This window comes from Erinaceus europaeus, chromosome 17 (assembly GCF_950295315.1).
Source record: "Erinaceus europaeus chromosome 17, mEriEur2.1, whole genome shotgun sequence".
Lineage (NCBI taxonomy): Eukaryota > Metazoa > Chordata > Mammalia > Eulipotyphla > Erinaceidae > Erinaceus > Erinaceus europaeus.
Window position 1 is genome coordinate 7535414 of NC_080178.1, and position 18866 is coordinate 7554279.

The 18866-nt window shown below is 48.2% G+C and overlaps 1 protein-coding gene across 2 annotated transcripts; it reads left to right on the top strand.

Annotated features, from left to right (window-relative positions):
* The first annotated feature begins 10462 nt into the window (after positions 1-10462).
* Positions 10463-17578, top strand: CLP1 (cleavage factor polyribonucleotide kinase subunit 1). 2 transcript variants are annotated; one of them, XM_016186617.2, is made up of 3 exons: positions 10463-10612; positions 13544-14163; positions 16479-17578. In XM_016186617.2, exons 2-3 carry the CDS (start codon positions 13558-13560, stop codon positions 17148-17150), a joined length of 1278 nt encoding a protein of 425 aa, XP_016042103.1. In that variant the 5' UTR covers positions 10463-10612; positions 13544-13557; the 3' UTR covers positions 17151-17578. The 2 variants fall into 2 exon arrangements, with proteins under 2 accessions (XP_016042103.1, XP_007519533.1); XM_007519471.3 differs by lacking the exon at positions 10463-10612 and adding an exon at positions 10619-10791.
* Positions 17579-18866: the final 1288 nt, after the last annotated feature.

The window sequence follows — 18866 nt, forward strand, 5'->3', positions numbered from 1 at the left end:
CATTTTTACTGTGGATAAAGACAGAAATTGAGAAGGAAAAGGGAGGTAGAGAGAGACACCTGCAGCTCTGCTTCACCACTGGTGAAGTTCACCTGTCCCTTGCCGGTGGGGATCAGGGGCTTAAACCAGGGTCCATATGGAGCACTGGAATATGTGCACTCCACCAGGTGCACCACCACCCGGCCCCTGCAGGCAGGTTTTCTGGGTAGCTCCTGGCTGCCTTCCAGTCCCAAGATGACCAGTGCTGCACCTTCGTGGTTCTGCAGCTCTAACAACAGCAGTGGCGATGGATGCCTTCTTCAGATGAGATCCGAGGGCCTGCCTTCAAAGGGACCTGAGTTGGAATCCCAGTTCTGCCCATACACTCAGCAGAAACCCCAGGGCAAGTGGCAGATCCTTATTGAGACCCCCTTTTCTCTTCTGCTCAGTGAAAATAGTGCAATTTCCCCTACAGAGATGTGGATGTGCGGGGGGGGGGGGGGGGAAATTGAGTGTCAGCGGGGGGGGGGGGGCGGGGGGGGGAGAAAAGGGGTGGAGGCTGGCAGTGGCTCAGCAGGTTAAGCGCAAGTGGGGCAAAGCACAAGGACAGACAATAGGATTCCAGTTCAGGCCCCGGCTCCCCACCTGCAGGGGAGTGGCTTCACAGGCAGTGGAGCAGGTCTGCAGGTGTCTCTCTTTCTCTCCCTCTCTCTGTCTTCCCCTCTTCTCTCCATTTCTCTCTGTCCTATCCAACAACAACGACATCAATAACCACAACAATGTTAAACAAGGGCAGCAAAAGGGAAAATAAATAAATAAATAAATATTAAATTTTTTTTCTGTCAAGGCAGTGACTTGCTTTATTGAGAAAAAGACCATTTTTTATAGGCAGGGGGTAGAGGCAGGGATGGGAAGGTAGGGTGAGATGACGTTAGAGGTGGTGTGAGGCGGCGTCCCCATCAGTGGGGTCTATGCGCTTTACGCATCATCAGCTGGAGGGCAGAGGTGAATTTAGGCACGGCCTACAGGAAATGCTGTGTCACTCTGAGGAAGTTAGTGACCATCAGCGAAACCTAACTCAAGTTGGACGTGCTAAGATCGACCCAGTCTGGAAAAGAGAAATTTCCCATGAGTGGTCATCCCACTTCCGGTTATCTTGTCCATCTCCAAAACTCTCTCCCTTTACACTGTCTGAACTGGAAGATGCTTTGAAGAGGGTTAAACCGGGAACAGCTGCTGGCTATGATAACATCACCCCAGAACTCATTCTTAACCTGGGTCCCACGGCAAAGAAGTGGCTCGCTTCATTCCTGTCCCACATCTTGGAATCTGAGTCTATGCCCAAAGTTTGGTGTCCTGTGAAGGTAATAGCGGTTTTGAAACCAAAGAAAGACCCAACACTGGCCGCCAGCTATAGACCAATTTCTCTCCTCTCCGTGTGTTACAAACTCCTTGAGAGGCTGCTTCTGTCACGTATTTCTCACCTTACAGAGAAATTCCTATCACCCGCCCAAGCTGGTTTCCGCCCAGGAAGATCTACCTGCGAACAAGCCCTGGCCCTCTCAACTTACATTGAAAATGGATTCCAGAAGAATTTAAAGACGGGTGCTGTCTTTGTTGATCTCACAGCAGCCTATGACACGGTCTGGCACCGTGGTCTCCTAGTCAAGATTTCAAGATGCCTGCCTCCATGGGTGGCCAACACTATATCGTTTCTTCTCCAAAACAGAAGATTCCGGGTGCATCTGGGTGACAAGTCTAGCAGATGGAGACTTGTCTCAAGTGGCCTCCCCCAGGGCTCTGTTCTGGCTCCTACGCTATTTAATATTTACATCAATGACCTCCCAGAAACTTCTTCAAGGAAGTTCATCTATGCCGATGACATCTGCTGTGCAACCCAGGCATCCAAGTTCGACATCCTCGAGAAAACACTCACGAAAGACATGTCTCTGATATCTGATTGGTGACTAATCCCTAGCACTGCAAAAACGGTATCATCTGTTTTCCATCTACACCATGCCTCGGCCTCGCATGAGCTTAATGTGCAGCTTGGCAATACGAGAATCCGGCATGAAGCCCAGCCAGTCTATCTTGGCGTTACTCTCGATTGCACTCTGTCATTTCACGAACATCTCATAAAAACTGCAGCAAAGGTGGGCGCGAGGAATAACATCATTGCAAGACTGGCCAGCTCCTCATGGGGCGCGAGTGCTTCCACACTACGATCATCATCTCTGGCATTATGCTATTCCACTGCAGAATACTGTGCCCCAGTATGGTTCCGTAGCCCCCATGTCCACCTGGTCGATTCCAAATTATATTCCTCCATGAGGATCATTTCTGGAACCATCCGTTCCACCCCGGTTCCATGGCTGCCAGTTCTTAGCAACATCACCCCGCCAGATATTCGTCGGGATGCAGCATCATCTAAGTTCATTTCCCACGTCTACGCTCGACCGGACCTGCCAATATACGCGTATATTTTCGCCCACCCTGTCCAACGCTTGATGTCTCGTCACCCAATCTGGTCCCCTATGCCTACACTGAACTTCTCTGTTCCAGACTCTTGGAAACAGAGTTGGCAGTCAGCTGAGGTAAAGAACAAACACCTCATCACAGACCCCTGCAAGCGTCAACCCGGCTTTGACCTAGCACGTTATGATTGGGCCCTCCTCAATCGCTATCGAACAGGCCATGGCCGGTGCGCCGCTATGTTCCATCGCTGGGGAGCCAGAGACGACCTGAACTGCCCCTGCGGCTCCAGACAGACTATGACCCACATAGTCAACGACTGCCACCTCTCCAGATTCAAAGGAGGTCTCGAAACTTTACATCAGGCTCAACCTGACGCTGTTGACTGGCTACGAAAGAAGGGCAAACGCTAGAAGAAGAAGTGAAACTCGAGCCAGGCTTATGGAATGTCTGCTGGGCCTAGATTGGGGCCAAGCAGACCCCAACATATCCCCCTTCTGTTTTTTTTTTTTTAATAATTTATTTCTTTATTGGGGAATTAATGTTTTACAATAGTTTGTATATGCATAACATTCCCCAGATTCCCATTTAATAAATATTAAACATTTTTTTTAAAAAAGGGACTGGTCCATGCTTGGCACTTAGTAAACAGAGGTTACTGTAACTTCAGAACAGTGTACTTGACTTAAAACCCTCAAAAGCTAGATGGTAAGACTTAGCTCTCATAGCTCAAGAGATGTGTGCTAAAGATCTGTGTAGGGAGTTGGGCTGTAGCGCAGAGGGTTAAGCGCAGGTGGCAAAAAGCTCAAGGATCAGCATAAGGATCCCAGTTTGAGGCCCCGGCTCCCCACCTGCAGGCGGATCACTTCACAATCAGTGAAGCAGGTCTGCAGGTGTCTATCTTTCTCTCCCCCTCTCTGTCTTCCCCTCCTCTCTCCATTTCTCTCTGTCCTATCCAACAACAATGACATCAATCATAACTACAAGGGCAACAAAAGAGAATAAATAATAAATATTTTAAAAAGCTTTAAAAAAAAAGAAACTGGAAAAAAAAAGATCTGTGTACACCTATGTTCATAGCAGCATAATTTGTAATAGCCAAAACCTGGAAGCAACCCAGGTGTCCAACAACAGATGAGTGGCTGAGTAAGCTGTGGTCTATGTACACAATGGAATACTACTCAGCTATTAAAAACGGTGACTTCACTTTCTTTACCTCATCTTGGATGGGGCTTGAAGGAATCATGTTAAGTGTGATAAGCCAGAAACTAAAGGATGAATATGAGATGATCTCATTCAGACACAGAAGTTGAAAAATACTACCATGATGTCAGCCTGCCTTTCCTGGGCAGATGACCTCACTTAGGTGTCCTGGGATCCACCTCTCCAGAGCTTTACCCCACTAGGGAAAGGTAGAGGCAGGCTGGGGGTATGGATCCACCTGCCAATGCTCATGTCCAGTAGAGAAGCAATAACAGAAGGCAGACCTCCAACCTTCTGCACCTCATAAAGATTTTTGGTGCTCCATACTCCCAGAGGAGTAAAGAATAGGAAAGCTGGGAGTCGGATGGTAGCACAGTGGTTAAGCGCACGTGGCGCCAAGCTCAAGGGCTGGCATAAGGATCCCAGTTAGAGCCCCCAGCTCCCCACCTGCAGGGGTGTCGCTTCACAGGCGGTGAAGCAGGTCTGCAGGTGTAGGTCTTTCTCTCCCCCTCTCTGTCTTCCCCTCCTCTCTCCATTTCTCTGTCCTATCCAACAATGACAACATCAATAACAACAGCAACAATAAAAACAACAAGGGCAACAAAAGGGAAAATAAATAAATATAATTTTAAAAATTTAAAAGAAAATACAAGGACTGGCTTAAGGATCCCGGTTAGAGCCTCCGGCTCCCCACCTGCAGAGGAATCGCTTCACAGGCGGTGAATCAGGTCTGCAGGTGTCTATCTTTATCTCCCCCTCTCTGTCTTCCCATCCTCTCTCCATTTCTCTCTGTCCTATCCAATAACGAAGTCATCAGTAACTACAATAATAATAATAATAATAAAGAATAGGAAAGCTTCCAATGGAGGGGATGGGATGGGATATGGCATGCTGGTGGTGGGAATTACATGAATTGTACCCCTCTTATCCCATGATCTTGTCAATCAGTGTTAAATCACTAATAATTAAAAATAGAAGTTGAAAAATAAGAAAACACAAAGAAGAACTTAGACTGGGTTTGGTGTGTTGCACTAAAGTAAAGGATTTTGGGGTGGGGGTAAGGTTTAGATCCTGGAACATGTCAGAGGACCCACAAGGGGTTGAATTATGTGGAAAACTGAGAAATGTTACACATGTTCAAACTACTATATACATTTTTGTTACTGTATTTTATTGTTGAATGTAAACCATTAATCCCTCAATAAAAAAATAAATAAAAATAGGGACCAGGTGGTGGCACACCTGGTTAAACTCACATGTTACAAAGCTCAAGGAGCCAGGTTCGAGCCCCCAGTCCCCACCTCCAGGAGGAAAGCTTCACAAGTGGTGAGGCAGGTGTGTCTGTCTGTCTGTCTGTCTGTCTGTCTGTCTGTCTGTCTGTGTGTGTGTCTGTCTCTCTCTCCCCCTACCCTCTTGATTTGTGGCTGTCTCTATCCAGTAAGCAAAGAATATGAATCCACTGCTCCTGGAGGCCTTTTTTAATTATTATTCCCATTTTGTTGCACTTGTTGTTGTCATTATTATTGTTGTTGTTGTCATTGCTGTTGTTGTTGGATAGGACAGAGAGAAATCGAGAGAGGAGGGGAAGACAGAGAGGGGGAGAGAAAGATAGACACCTGCAGACCTGCTTCACCGCCTTTGAAGCGACTCCCCTGCAGGTGGGGAGCCGAGGGCTCGAACTGGGATCCTTACGCCGGTCCTTGAGCTTCGCACCATGTGCTTTACCTGCTGCACTACTCTCAATAATAAAAATAATAAAATAAAAATAAAAGAGATGCATGCCAGCTGTGTGTGCTTATGAAGATATCACATCTTTGGTTGCCTTCTTTTTGTTGTTGTTATTCACTGTTGTGAGTTAACTTTTTTGGATAGAAAGTGACAGAGGGAGAGAGGGAAAGATACTGGAGGGCAGCTGGTACACACAGGACAGTCCACAAGCTGTCATGTCAGAATGTCCAGGGTTCAAGCCCCTCTGCAGGGGGGAAGCTTCGTAAGTGGTAGAACACTACTGCAAGTGTCTCTTCTCTCCCTTCTCCTCCTTCTCTCCCTTCTCCTCCTCCTCTTTTTCTCTGTCTCCCCCCCCTTGCCCATCCAAAACAGAAAGAAAAGAAGTGAGGGGGATATATATATAATGGTTGTGCAAAGAGATTCTCTTCCCGTGGCTCCAAAACCACAGGTTCAATCCCCAGCACCACTATGAGCCAGAGCTAAGCAGTGCTCTGGTGATGATGATGATGATGGTGATAAAAATAATAATATCGGGAGTCGGGCTGTAGCGCAGCGGGTTAAGCGCAGGTGGCGCAAAGCACAAGGACCGGCATAAGGATCCCGGTTCGAACCCCGGCTCCCCACCTGCAGGGGAGTCGCTTCCCAGGCGGTGAAGCAGGTCTGCAGGTGTCTATCTTTCTCTCCCCCTCTCTGTCTTCCCCTCCTCTCTCCATTTCTCTCTGTCCTATCCAACAACGACAACAACAATAATAACTACAACAATAAAAAAACAACAAGGGCAACAAAAGGGAATAAATAAATAAATAAATTTAAAATAATAATAATAATATCCAGAAGTTTCCTCCAGTGTGGGAGGGGTCAGGTTCAAACCTGGGTCATGTATGTGACAAAACAAGCACACTGTCCAGGTAAGCTATCTTGATGGTCAGGCTGGTTCAAGGTGTTTTTTTTTTTTCCTTTCTTTTTTTATCTGAACATTACTCTGCTCTAGTTTATGGTGGTGCGGGGGATTCAACCTGGAACTTTGGAGCCGGAGGCATAAGAGTTTCTTTGCATAACCATTATGCTGTCTCCTCTGACTTTCTGCACCCTGGGTGAAGAGTTTTTGTTGTTGTTTGTTTGGTTGTTTTTATCATCAGCTTCTAATCACATGTCAATTCCACTTTCTTCTTCCTTCTTTTTCTTTCTTCATTTCTATCTTTTGAAAAAAAATTACTATATTTATTTGAGAGAGACAGAGAGAGAAACTTTCAGAGAAATTGAGAGGAAGGGGGAGATAGCAACAGAGAGACACCTGCAACACTGTATCACCGCTTGTGAAGCTTTCCCCCCACTAGGAGCTTGAGCCTGGGTCCTTGTGCATTGTAATGTGTGCTCAACCTGGTGCACCACCACCCGGCCCCCTTTCTGTCTGTCTGTCTGCCTATCTATCTATCTATCTATCTGTTTATCTATCTGTTATTGCTATATGACTTAAGGTCTTTGTCTTTTAAGATTTTTTTATGTGTTCCGGGAGGTGGCACAGTGGATAAAGCATTGGATTCTCAAGCATGAGGTCCTGAGTTCAGTCCCTGGCAGCACATGTACCAGAGTGATGTCTGGTTCTTTCTCTCTCCTCCTACCTTTCTCATAAATAAATAAATTTTTTTTTTAAAAAAAGATTTTTTATATGACTTGGTGGCCATAGCTCTGGATATGTAATTCAAGGCCCTGAATTTGATCCCTGGCATTCAACGTGCCAGAATGATGCTCATATTCTATTTCTTTCCATGTATATTTTTTATTTAAAGATATGTTTATGCTTGGGAGTTTGGCGGTAGCACAGCAGGTTAAGCACACATGGCACAGGGCGTAAGGTTCCTGGTTTGAGCCCCCGGCTCCCCACCTGCAAGCGGGTCACTTCACAATCAGTGAAACACGTCTGCAGGTGTCTATCTTTCTCTCCCTCTCTCTGTCTTCCCCTCCTCTCTCCATTTCTTTCTATCCTATCCAACAACAATGACATCAATAACTGCAACAATAAAACAATAAGGGCAACAAAAGGGAAAGTAAATAATTTTTTTGCCTCCAGGGTTGTTGCTGGGGCTCAGTGCCTTTACCATGAATTCACTGCTCCTGGAGACTATTTTTCCCCCCTTTTGTTGCCCTTGTTGTTATAGCCTTGTTGTGGTTATTATTGTTGTTGATGATGTTGTTCGTTGTTGGATAGGACAGAGAGAAATGGAGAGAGGAGGGGAAGACAGAGAGGGGGAGAGAAAGACAGACACCTGCAGACCTGCTTCACCGCCTATGAAGCAACCCCCCTGCAGGTGAGGAGCTGGGGCTCAAACCGGGATCCTTACACTGCCAAGTGCGCTTAACCCGCTGTGCTACCAACCAACCCCCATAAATAAATATTTTTAAAAAGATTTACTTATACCTTCAGCACCCCAAAAAAAAAGATTTACTTATGCATTAATGAGAGGGAGAGAAAGACCCAGAGTGGGGTTGGGCAGTGGCACACTGGGTTAAACGCACATAGTACAAACCACAAGGACCCAAGTAAGGATCCAGCTTCCACTCCCCACCTGCAGGGGGCTTGCTTCACAAGCAGTGAAGTACGTCTGCAGATGTCTTTCTTTCTCTCTCCTGCTCCCTCTCTATCTCCTTCTCCTCTCTCAATTTCTCTTTGAAATGGAAAAAATGGCCACTACAACCAGCGGATTAGTAGTGCTGGCATCGAGCCCCAGAAAAAAAAAGAAGAAAAAGAAATAAAGAAAATAAACAACCAGAGTATCACGCTGGCATAGGAGATGCTGGGGATTGAACTCATACCCTACCCATGCACAATCTCCTCAGTCTCATGTGGTTTTTTGTTTTGAGCCGTGCACCACTCAGCTCTGGCTGGCTGTGGATGATGCCAACCTGGACTTTTCATATGCAATTCTTCTGCATAACTGCTACATAGCTTCCTAGCTAAAAATGGAAGTTCAGTGATATGTACTGATATTTCATATATATATATATGTGTGTGTGTGTGTGTGTGTGTTTTGTTTATTTATATATTGCCTCCAGGGTTATCGCTAAGGCTCCGAGTCTGCATTACAAATCCACTGCTCCTGGAGGCCATTTCCCCTCTATTCTTGTTGCCCTTATTGTTAATTGTTATTGCTGTTGTTGTTGGATAGGACAGAGAGAAATCAAGAGGGGAGGGGAGGCAAAGCAGGGAGAGAAAGACACCTGCAGACCTGCTTCACCGCTTGTGAAGCCTCCCCTGCAGGTGGGGAGCCAGGATCTCGAATCTCTGCCCCCTTTCATGGTACTGTGTGTTCTACTGGGTGAAACACCACACAGCCCCTAAATTAATGCATCATGGAAAGTGGTATCTTGAGAGCTTTGGATGTGAGAGGGAGAACTTAGTAAAGAAAAAAGAGGAAGGTGAGAAGTGTCCTTCTCTGAGCAGCAGAGGAGAAAAGAAATGTAAATAAGGTGGGGCTTGAGGATATACTGATGAGGAAAACAGTGAGGAAGGGGAGAAAGGGAGTGGTGGGAAAGAGCACAGTGGTTATGTAAACAGACTCTCACACCTGAGGCTCCAGAATCCCAGGTTCAATCCCCCACACCACTGTAAGCCAGAGCTGAGCAGTGCTCTAGTTAAAAAATAAAATAAGGGGGCCTGGTGTTGGTGCAACTGGTTAAGCGCATGCATTACAATGAGCAAGGACCCGGGTTTGAGTCTCCAGTCCCCACCTGCAGGGGGAAAGCTTCACAAGTGGCAAAGTAGTGCTGCAGGTGTCTTTGTCCCTCCCCCTCTCTACCACCCTCTTGATTTCTGGCTGTCTCTATCCAATAAACAAAGATGATAAAAAAAATTTTTTTAAGTTTTTTTTTTTTTTTTTTTTTTAAATAAGGGAGTCTGGCGGTAGTGCAACGGGTTAAGCTCAGGTGGCACAAAGCACATGGACCGGTTTAAGGATCCTGGTTCGAGCCCCTGGCTCTCCACCTGCAGGAGCGTCGCTTCACAAGCGATGAGAAATCGAAAGAAGAGGGCAAGACAGAGAGGGGGAGAGAAAGATAGACACCTGCAGACCTGCTTCACCACTTGTGATGCGACCCCCCTCCCCCGCAAATGGGGAGCCCAGAGCTCGAACCCAGATTCTTTTGACGGTTCTTGTGCTTTGCACCACGTGAGCTTAGACCGCTGCGCCACCGCCGGGCCCCATTATCCCTGTTTTACAGATAAGAAACCTGTGATTAAAAAAAAAAAAAAGAAAGAAACCTGTGATTTGCCCTAAGTCACTTAGTGAACAGAATGCCATAGCAAATACAAGATTCCAAAGTCCAAGCCAGAGAGAAAGGACTACAGACCAATTGCTTGTAGGGTATATGGCAGACTTTGTAACACAATGGTCAGGAATTTAGGGGGGAAAGAGTGCCTGACTCAGTAGCTAAGTTGTTGAGTAATGACTATGGAGTAATTAGAAAAAAAATTTTTTTGAACTTTCATTCTGTTATTATTACACACACGCATATATAATTTATTCATTAATTTAGACCAGAACACAACTGAGGCTCTTGGTCTCAGGGACCTGCAGCAAGTTTTAATCACTGCAGCTCTTGCCTAAAAATTTTAAATCTCTAGGTCCCTAGCACAGTGTGAGATGAGTAGTGTCAGCCTGTTTCCACTAAATCTAGGATTTAGTTGATTTCCCCACTTGCTGGCAAGTGCTCCAGGCGAGGAGGCTATCTGTCCACTCACCTCCCCGCAGCCTGCCCCTCCCCCGCAGGATGCAAGTGAAGGGGAACCAGAGAACTCGAGGAGCCTCAAACCAGCCTGCGACCTTTGACTCCGCCGCCAGTCCCCGCCCCACGCGGGGGCGTAACCATCACGCCTCTGGCCCCGCCCCCTTCCACCTCCGTCAACAATGACGGCAGCCGCCCACGCCCACGTTTAGCGTCACGATCAAAACAATCCTTAACTACAACTCCCAGAAGACCAAGCGGCCGCGCAAGCGTGACCACGTCCAGCCGTCCCGATATAAAACTACATTTCCCAGAAGGGGTGGCTGCGCGACCACGTCGCCTCCATCGCGCAAGTGCGGAACCGCCTGCGTTTCCGGCGTGGGTCTTGGGCCAGTGTGGCCGGTGGTCCTATTGGGTCTTGGCCCACTGGGCTTTTCAGTTTACCCGAAGGGGCTTCGGGGGCTGCGCAGGGGGTGGCAATAAAGTTCAGGAACTCCGTCGTCGCCCGGTGGGTGCTAGGGGTCGGGTGTCTAGGGGAGCTGGGACAAAGGCTGAGCTTAGAGATGCGGTCTGGCATGGGAAGTCATTCTTTATACCTTTTTTGAGTTTACAAAGTGATTGTTGTTGTTGTTGGCAACAACTCAGTCGCTACTGTTCCTCAGAAGGACACTTGGCGGGAGCAAAGGGGTGAGTACGGCCGGTTGACAGCTGCGGAAAAGGGTCGGGGAGCTTGAATGATCTGTGCGGTGGTCGCCGACGGGGCCTGAATGCTACATTCTGGGCCTGTTCTCATTTTTTTTAATTGACATTTTATTCTAATGAGACAGATAGAGACAGACACTCAGACGCCTGATCAGTGCTCAGTTCTGACAGATGGTGGTGCGGGGGGGTGGGGGGTGGGATTGAACCTGGGAGCTTGGAGCCTCAGGCAGGAGAGTTTGTTTTGGCATAACCATTAGGCTGGCTCCCCAGCCTCCCCTCCCTTTTTCAAAGCATTTATTATTATGATGATGACTATTATTTATTATTTTACCATTGTCTGGCTGATGGTGCACGGATTGAACCAGGGACTTGGAGTCTCAGGCATGAGAGTGCCTTGATATAGCCATTATGCTCTCCACCCCCACCCCGGGTCTGCTCTCTCTTGTACATCATAATACAGGAGCCTATTTCTTTCTTTCTTTTTTAAAAAATATTTTATTTATTTATTTATTCCCTTTTGTTGCCCTTTTTGTTTTATTGTTGTAGTTATTGGTGTCATCGTTGTTGGATAGGACAGAGAGAAATCAAAGAGAGGAGGGGAAGACAGAGAGGAGGAGAGAAAGACAGACACCTGCAGACCTGCTTCACCACCTGTGAAGTGACTCCCCTGCAGGTGGGGAGCCGGGGGCTCAAACCGGGATCCTTATGCCGGTCCTTGTGCTTTGCACCACCTGCGCTTAACCCGCTGTGCTACCGCCCAACTCCCTGCAGCCCTTTTCTTTTTGCTCAGAGGACTGGGGAGTGGACACCTGCTCCCTTCCCAAGGCTGGCGGATGCCTATAGCCTGATGAAACTGATGTAATCAAATCTGCCCGTTCGTGGCTGCGCCTTTCCAGCTGTGGGAGCCAGCTGCACAGTATTTTTTGAGGTGCTACGGGATGTTATGACCTGTTTTAGGTATTTGAGGCCGTGCAGTAAACAAAAATGTCCAGCCAGGAGTCGGGCGGTAGCGCAGCGGGTGAAGCGCATGTGGCACAAAGCACAAGGACCAGCGTGGGGATCCTGGTTCGAGCCCTCGGCTCCCCACCTACAGGGGAGGGGGGTCGCTTCACAGTCGGTGAAGCAGGTCTGCAGGTGTCTGTCTTTCTCTCCCCCTCTCTGTCTTCCCCTCCTCTCTCCATTTCTGTCTGTCCTATCTAACAGTGACATCAATAACAACAATAAAAAACAAGGACAACAAAAGGGAAAATAAATATAAAAAATTACAAGAAGAAAATGTCCGACCTTTGCATTCAAAGCAGAGGAGGGGGGGGCGGGGGGCGGCGCACCTGGTTGAGCACACATGTTACAATGCTCCATGATCAGTGTTGGGTCTGCCCCCCCCCACCTGTAGGGAGAAAGCTTTGCCAGTGGTGAAGCGGTGCTGCAGGTGTCTCTCTCCCTATCATTCCCTTTCTCCTCAATTTCTGGCTCTGTCTATCCAATAAATAAAAATACCCCCCCCAAAAATAAAAATAAATAAAATAAACGGGATAGGATACTGAGAGTGATGATGATTAGAAAGGAAAATAGGAAGGGGGTGTCGGAGGGTCAGGCTCCAGAGGTTCCAGGTTCCATCCCTGACACTGCTGCATTGCCAGAGCTGATCAGTGTTCTGGTGTTTATCTCTGGTGAAAATAAACAAAATTAAGTGGGGCCAGGCAGTGGCACACCTGGTTGAGTACACATATTACAGTGCCCAAGGACCTGAGGTCAAGCCCCCGTCCCCACCTGAAGGGGGAAAGCTATGTGAGCGGTGAAGCAGGGCTGCAGGTGTCTCTCCCTCCATCTCTCTTTCCCCCTCTCAATTTCTCTCTGTCTCTATCCAATAAAGAAATAAAAACAAATTGGGGGGGGGGTCAGGGAGATAGCATAATGGTTATGCAAACAGACACTCATGCCTGTAGGCTCCTAAGTCCCAGGTTCAATCCTCCACACCACCATAAGCCAGAGCTGAGCAGTGCTCTGGTGTCTCTCTCTGTGTCTTTCTCTGCATCTCTCTCAAAAATAAATATTAAAAAAATTTTTTTTTTAATGTGGCACAATGCATTAGCACATTGACTTCTCAAGGATAAGGTACTGAGTTTGATCCCTGGCATCACATGTGCTAGAATAATGCTCTGGTCCTCTCTCTCTCCCTCTCCCTCTCTCATAAATAAATCTGAGAGGAAGGTAGGTGCAGAGTGGTGGTCCACTTGGTAGAGTACACGCATTGCCACGTGCTAGGACCTTGTTAAGTTTAAGTCCCTCGCTCCCTACCTACAGAGGGGAAACTTCACGAGTAGTGAAGCAGTGCAGCAGGTCTCTCTCTCTTAATTTACTTTAATGAGAGTGAGAGGAAGATAGAGACACCTGAGCACTGGCTGTGGTGCTGGGAATTGAACCTGGGGCCTCTGGGAGCCTCAGGCATGAAAGACTTTTTGCATAACTACTATGCTATCTCCCCAGCTCTCTCTCTCTCCTTCTCTCTCCCTCTCTCTCCCCCTCCCCTCTCAGTTTCTCTTATCAACAAAAAGAAGAAAAAGTGCTTCCAGGAATAGTGGATTTGTCATGCAGACACTTAGCCTCAGTCATAACCCTGATGGCAAAAGGAAGGAAGGAAACTAAACATTGTTGGGGGAACCATCCACTGGAGGATTTTCGAACACAGTCACAACTGTGGTTAAGTCTGACTTCCTCTGTGTTGTGGGCCTTGCAGCTCCACAGGAGAAGATGGGCGAGGAGAACAACGATGACAAGAAGCCAACCACCAAATTTGAACTGGAGCGAGAAACGGAACTCCGCTTCGAGGTGGAGGCGTCTCAGACGGTCCAGCTGGAGCTGCTGGCCGGCATGGCAGAGATCTTCGGCACAGAGCTGACCCGGAACAAGAAGTTCACCTTTGACGCCGGCGCCAAGGTGGCTGTCTTCACTTGGCACGGCTGTTCCGTCCAGCTGAGTGGCCGCACCGAGGTGGCGTACATCTCCAAGGACACCCCAATGTTGCTGTACCTCAACACTCACACGGCCCTGGAGCAGATGCGGAGGCAGGCGGAGAAGGAAGAAGAACGCGGCCCGAGGGTGATGGTCGTGGGCCCCACCGACGTGGGCAAGTCCACCGTGTGCCGGCTCCTGCTCAACTACGCCGTGCGTCTGGGCCGCCGCCCCACGTACGTGGAGCTGGATGTGGGCCAGGGCTCTGTGTCCATCCCTGGGACCATGGGGGCCCTCTACATTGAGCGGCCAGCTGACGTTGAAGAAGGATTCTCCATCCAGGCCCCCCTGGTGTATCACTTTGGCTCCACCACTCCTGGCACCAACATCAAGCTCTATAACAAGGTCAGAACCAGATCTCGGGGGGTAGGGGTCTGGGGGAGGAGGGCTGCTATGGGGTAGAAACCTTACTGACGTTTGTCTGCGGGGCAGGTGGTGGCGCACACATTACAGTGCACAGGGACCCAGGTTCAAGCCCTTGGTCCCTACCTGTAGGGAGAAAGCTTCACAAGAGGTGGAGCAGGGCTGCAGGTGTCTCTCTGTCTTGCTCCCTCTCTGTTTTCCCCTCCTCTCAATTTCTCTCTGTCTCCATTTCATAAAATAAAATAAACAAAAAACAGAAGTTTGCCTGCTAGTTAAAACGCCCTGTCAACCAACTGCCTTTTGATTTCAGAAAAGGCTGGTGGTTTTTGTTGTTCTTGTTGATGTTGTTGTTGTTTGTTGTTTTTTAAACCAGAGCACTGCTCAGCTCTGGTTTATGGTGGTGCAGGGGACTGAACCTTGGACTTTGGAGCCTCAGTCACGAGAGTCTCTTTGCATAATCCTTAAGCTATCTACTCCAGAAAAGCTGTTTCTTTATTTTTTTAAGTTTTTTTTTTTTTTACTTTATTTAATTTGAAAGGACAGAGAGAAATTGAGGGGAAGCAGTGGGCCAAGTGGTGGTGCACCTGGTTAAGTGCACACATTACAGGGCACAAGGACCCACTTTCAAGTCTCTGGTTTCCACCTGCAGGGGGAAAGCTTCACGAGTGGTGAAGCAGGGCTGCAGGTGTCTCTCTCTGTGTCTCTCCCTCTCTATCACCCCCTTCCCTCTTGATTTCTGCCTGTTTCTGTCCAATAAATAAATAAAGATAATTTGGGGAGTAGGGCGGTAGGTAGTGCAGCAGATTAAGTGCACGTGGTACAAAGTGCATGGACCGGCATAAGGATCCTGGTTCGAGCCCTGGCTCCCCACCTGCACGGGAGTCGCTTAATAGGTGGTGAAGCAGGTCTGCAAGTGTCTCTCTTTCTCTCCCCGTCTTCCCCATCTCTCTTCATTTCTCTCTCTTATCTAACAATGACATCAATAACAACAATAATAACTACAAAAAAAAAAGGACAACAAGAAAAGGACAACAATGGGGAGGGGGGTGGAGAAAGAGAGAGAAAGGGGCCTGGCGGTGGTGCACCTGGTTGAGTGCACATGTTACAGTGAGCAAAGACCTGGGTTCAAGCTCTTGGTCCCCACCTGCAAGGGAAAAGCTTCACGAGTGGTGTAGCAGGGCTGCAGGTCTGTCTCTCTCCTTCTCTGTTGCCCCTTCCTCTCTCAATTTCTGTGTGTCTATCCAGTAAGAAATAAATAAAGAATACATTAGAGAACACATAGATGATTCTACAGAAGGAGCTTGGGGGGAATAAAAAAGGACTTACCCCACTAGGGAAAGAGAAAGACTGACTGGGAGTATGGTTCGACCTGTCAACGCCATGTTTAGCGGGGAAGCAATTACAGAAGCCAGACCTTCCACCTTCTGCATCCCACAATGATCCTGGGTCCATGCTCCCAGAGGGATAGAGAACGGGAAATTGCGGCTGGATGGTGGCACACCTGGTTGAGTGCACATGCTCAAGGATCCAGGTTTAAGCTCTTGGTCTCCACCTGCAGGGGGAAAGCTTTGCAAGTGGTGAAGCAGTGTTGCAGGTGTCTCTCTGTCTCTCTCCCTCTCTATCACCCCCTTCCCTCTCAATTTCTGGCTGTCTCTTCCAATAAATAAATAAAGATAATTAAAAATAAAGAATGAACAGGAAAACTATCAAAGGAGGGGATGGGATACGGAGTTGGTGGTGGGAATTGTGTGGAATTGTACCCCTCTTAGCCTATGGTTTTGTCAATATTTCCATTTTATAAATAATTAAAAAAAATACTAATAGGGAGTCGGGTGGTAGCGCAGCGGGTTAAGCACATACGGCACAAAGTACAAGGACCGGCATAAGGATCCCAGTTCGAGCCCCCGGCTTCCCACCTGCAGGGGAGTCACTTCAAAGGCGGTGAAGCATGTCTGCAGGTGTCTCTCTTTCTTTCCCCCTCTCTGTCTTCCCCTCCTCTCTCCATTTCTCTCCTGTCCAACAACAACGACATCAATAACAACAACAATAATAACTACAACAATAAAACGAGGGCAACAAAAGGGAATAAATATTAAATAATAATAATGATGATGAGATAGACACCTGCAGCCCTACTCTACCACTGGTGAAGCTTTCCCCCTGCAGGTCAGGACTGAGGGGGGTGATGGGGGTGGGTATTGTGCATGGCACAGGTCCACAAGCAACAGAAGGGCTCAGGGTCGGTCTCCGTCAGCGTGTGTGCGTGTTTCCCTCACCACGCAGCCTGCCTTCCACAGATCACTTCTCGGCTTGCCGACGTGTTCAACCAGAGGTGCGAGGTGAACCGAAGGGCCTCGGTGAGCGGCTGCGTCATCAACACCTGCGGCTGGGTCAAGGGTTCGGGCTACCACGCCCTGGTGCACGCGGCCTCGGCCTTCGAGGTGGACGTGGTGGTGGTGCTGGACCAAGAGCGCCTGTACAACGAGCTCAAGCGGGACCTGCCGCATTTCGTGCGCACCGTGCTGCTCCCCAAATCCGGGGGGGTGGTGGAGCGCTCGAAGGACTTCAGGCGGGAGTGCCGGGACGAGCGGATCCGGGAATATTTCTATGGCTTCCGGGGCTGTTTCTACCCGCACGCCTTCAACGTCAAGTTCTCCGACGTGAAGATCTACAAAGTGGGCGCCCCCACCATCCCGGACTCCTGTCTGCCCCTGGGCATGTCGCAGGAGGACAATCAGCTCAAGCTGGTGCCCGTCACCCCGGGCAGGGACATGGTCCACCACCTCCTGAGCGTCAGCACGGCCGAGGGCACCGAGGAGAACCTCTCCGAGACCAGCGTGGCCGGCTTCATCGTGGTGACCAGTGTGGACCTGGAGCATCAGGTGTTCACCGTCCTCTCTCCAGCCCCCCGGCCGCTGCCCAAGAACTACCTGCTCATCATGGATATCCGCTTCATGGACCTGAAATAGAGTCCGGCAGGGTCGGGTTGGGAGGGCAGAGCCATCTTCTGACCATGCCCCCAAAAGCAGACGGGATCAGTTCCCGTCAGGCTGACTAGTGAAAGCAGATATTCTGTCAAAACGGGTCAGGGAGTAGTTTCTCAACCCAAAGGACAGCCTGCAGAAGAAATATACATATAGCTTTGGTTCCCTCGATCACCTAAGGTGCCACTTTGAATTCTCTCAAGGCCCTGGAGAATCCCATGTCTTTCACTGTGCTACTTATGGGCTGATTTTTATGATGAATTTTAAAAAAAAAAATTTTTTTTTTTTTTGTCACTGCTTTCTATTGTGTATTTACTACCGGCTGTGTCATTTATTCAGGATGACAGAGTGGACCTGTTCCAATAAAGTTCCAGTTTGACAAGATTGTATTTTAATAAATATTTTTGGGCATATCCTAAGTTTGGTGTAACTTAAACTTTTTTTCTCTCTCGCTTTCCTTTTCCTCTCAGCATTCTTCGGCAAGTATCCCGTAATGTCTTTTCTTTTTCTTTATTTTATTTATGAAAAATATCGGCGAGAAAGGAACCAGACATCACTCTGGTGCTGCATGTGCTGCAGGGGATTGAACTCAGGACCTCAGGCTTGAGAGTCCAGTGCTTTATCCACTGCACCACCTCCTGGACCACCCAGTAATTTTTCTTTGATACATAGGAGGGTTTTTCTTCCTATTTTTCTTTTTTTCTGAGAGGTTTTATGATGGTTTCCCTTTTCCTGTGCACTTTGCTAGATAACCGCTCAATCTGCTGTCAGGGCCCAGTTTACTGTCAGAACTAGACTGGCTGGTGATAAAGTTGGGATGAGGCTGTAGGTCTGTAATGTTCCAGAGATGACAACAAGCATTTGCTTTTTGCCACAGCTCCTTTCCTATTTGACTGCGCCCAGACAGCTCAAGGTTTCAGTTAAACTTTTAGATGATAAGTGACTAGTCAAGTCTCTCTCTCTCTCTTTCTCTCTTTCTCTGTCTACTGCTGGGATAGTGCTGAGGTTCTTCATCTGCATGGTTCTGCTTCTATCAGACTTTTCTCTCTTTTTAGACAGGAGAGAGGAAACTGACCACAGCGTTGCCCCACCACTTAATTTATTTATGTATGGGATAGAGAAAATTTGAGAGGAAGGGTGGGGTTAAATAGCATAATGGTTATACAAACAGACTCATGCCCAAGACTCCAAAGTCCCAGGTACAATCCCCCTGCACCACCATAAGCCAGAGCTGAGCAGTGCTCTGTTAAAAGAAAGAAAGAAGGGGGCTGGGAGGTAGCACAGCAGGTTAAGCGCACATGGCCCAAAGCTCAAGGACTGGCATAAGGATCCAGGTTCAAGCCCCTGGCTCCCCACCTGCAAGGGGTTCACTTCAGGTGGTGAAGCAGGTCTGCAGGTGTCTGTCTTTCTCTCCCCCACTCTGTCTTCCCCTCCGCTCTCCATTTCTCTCTGTCCCATCCAACAACGACATCAATAACAACAGTAATAGCCACAATGATAAAACAAGGGCAACAAAAGGGGGGGGGGTATGGCCTTCAGCAGCAGTGGATTTGTGATGCAGGCACCCCAGCAAAATAACTCCAGAGGCAAAAAAAAAAAAAAAAGATGTTGAGAGGATGGGAAGAGAGAGAGAGAGAAAGACAGCTAGCTCCACCATTCATAAAGCTTTCCCCATGCAAGTGGGTACTGGAGGCTTGAACC

Coding starts and splice junctions, on each gene's coding strand:
- CLP1 (XM_016186617.2), top strand. CDS start 13,558: ATGGGCGAGGAGAACAACGATGACAAGAAGCCAACCACCAAATTTGAA. Junction 14,164..16,478: donor ACATCAAGCTCTATAACAAG/GTCAGAACCAGA, acceptor TGCCTTCCACAG/ATCACTTCTCGGCTTGCCGA.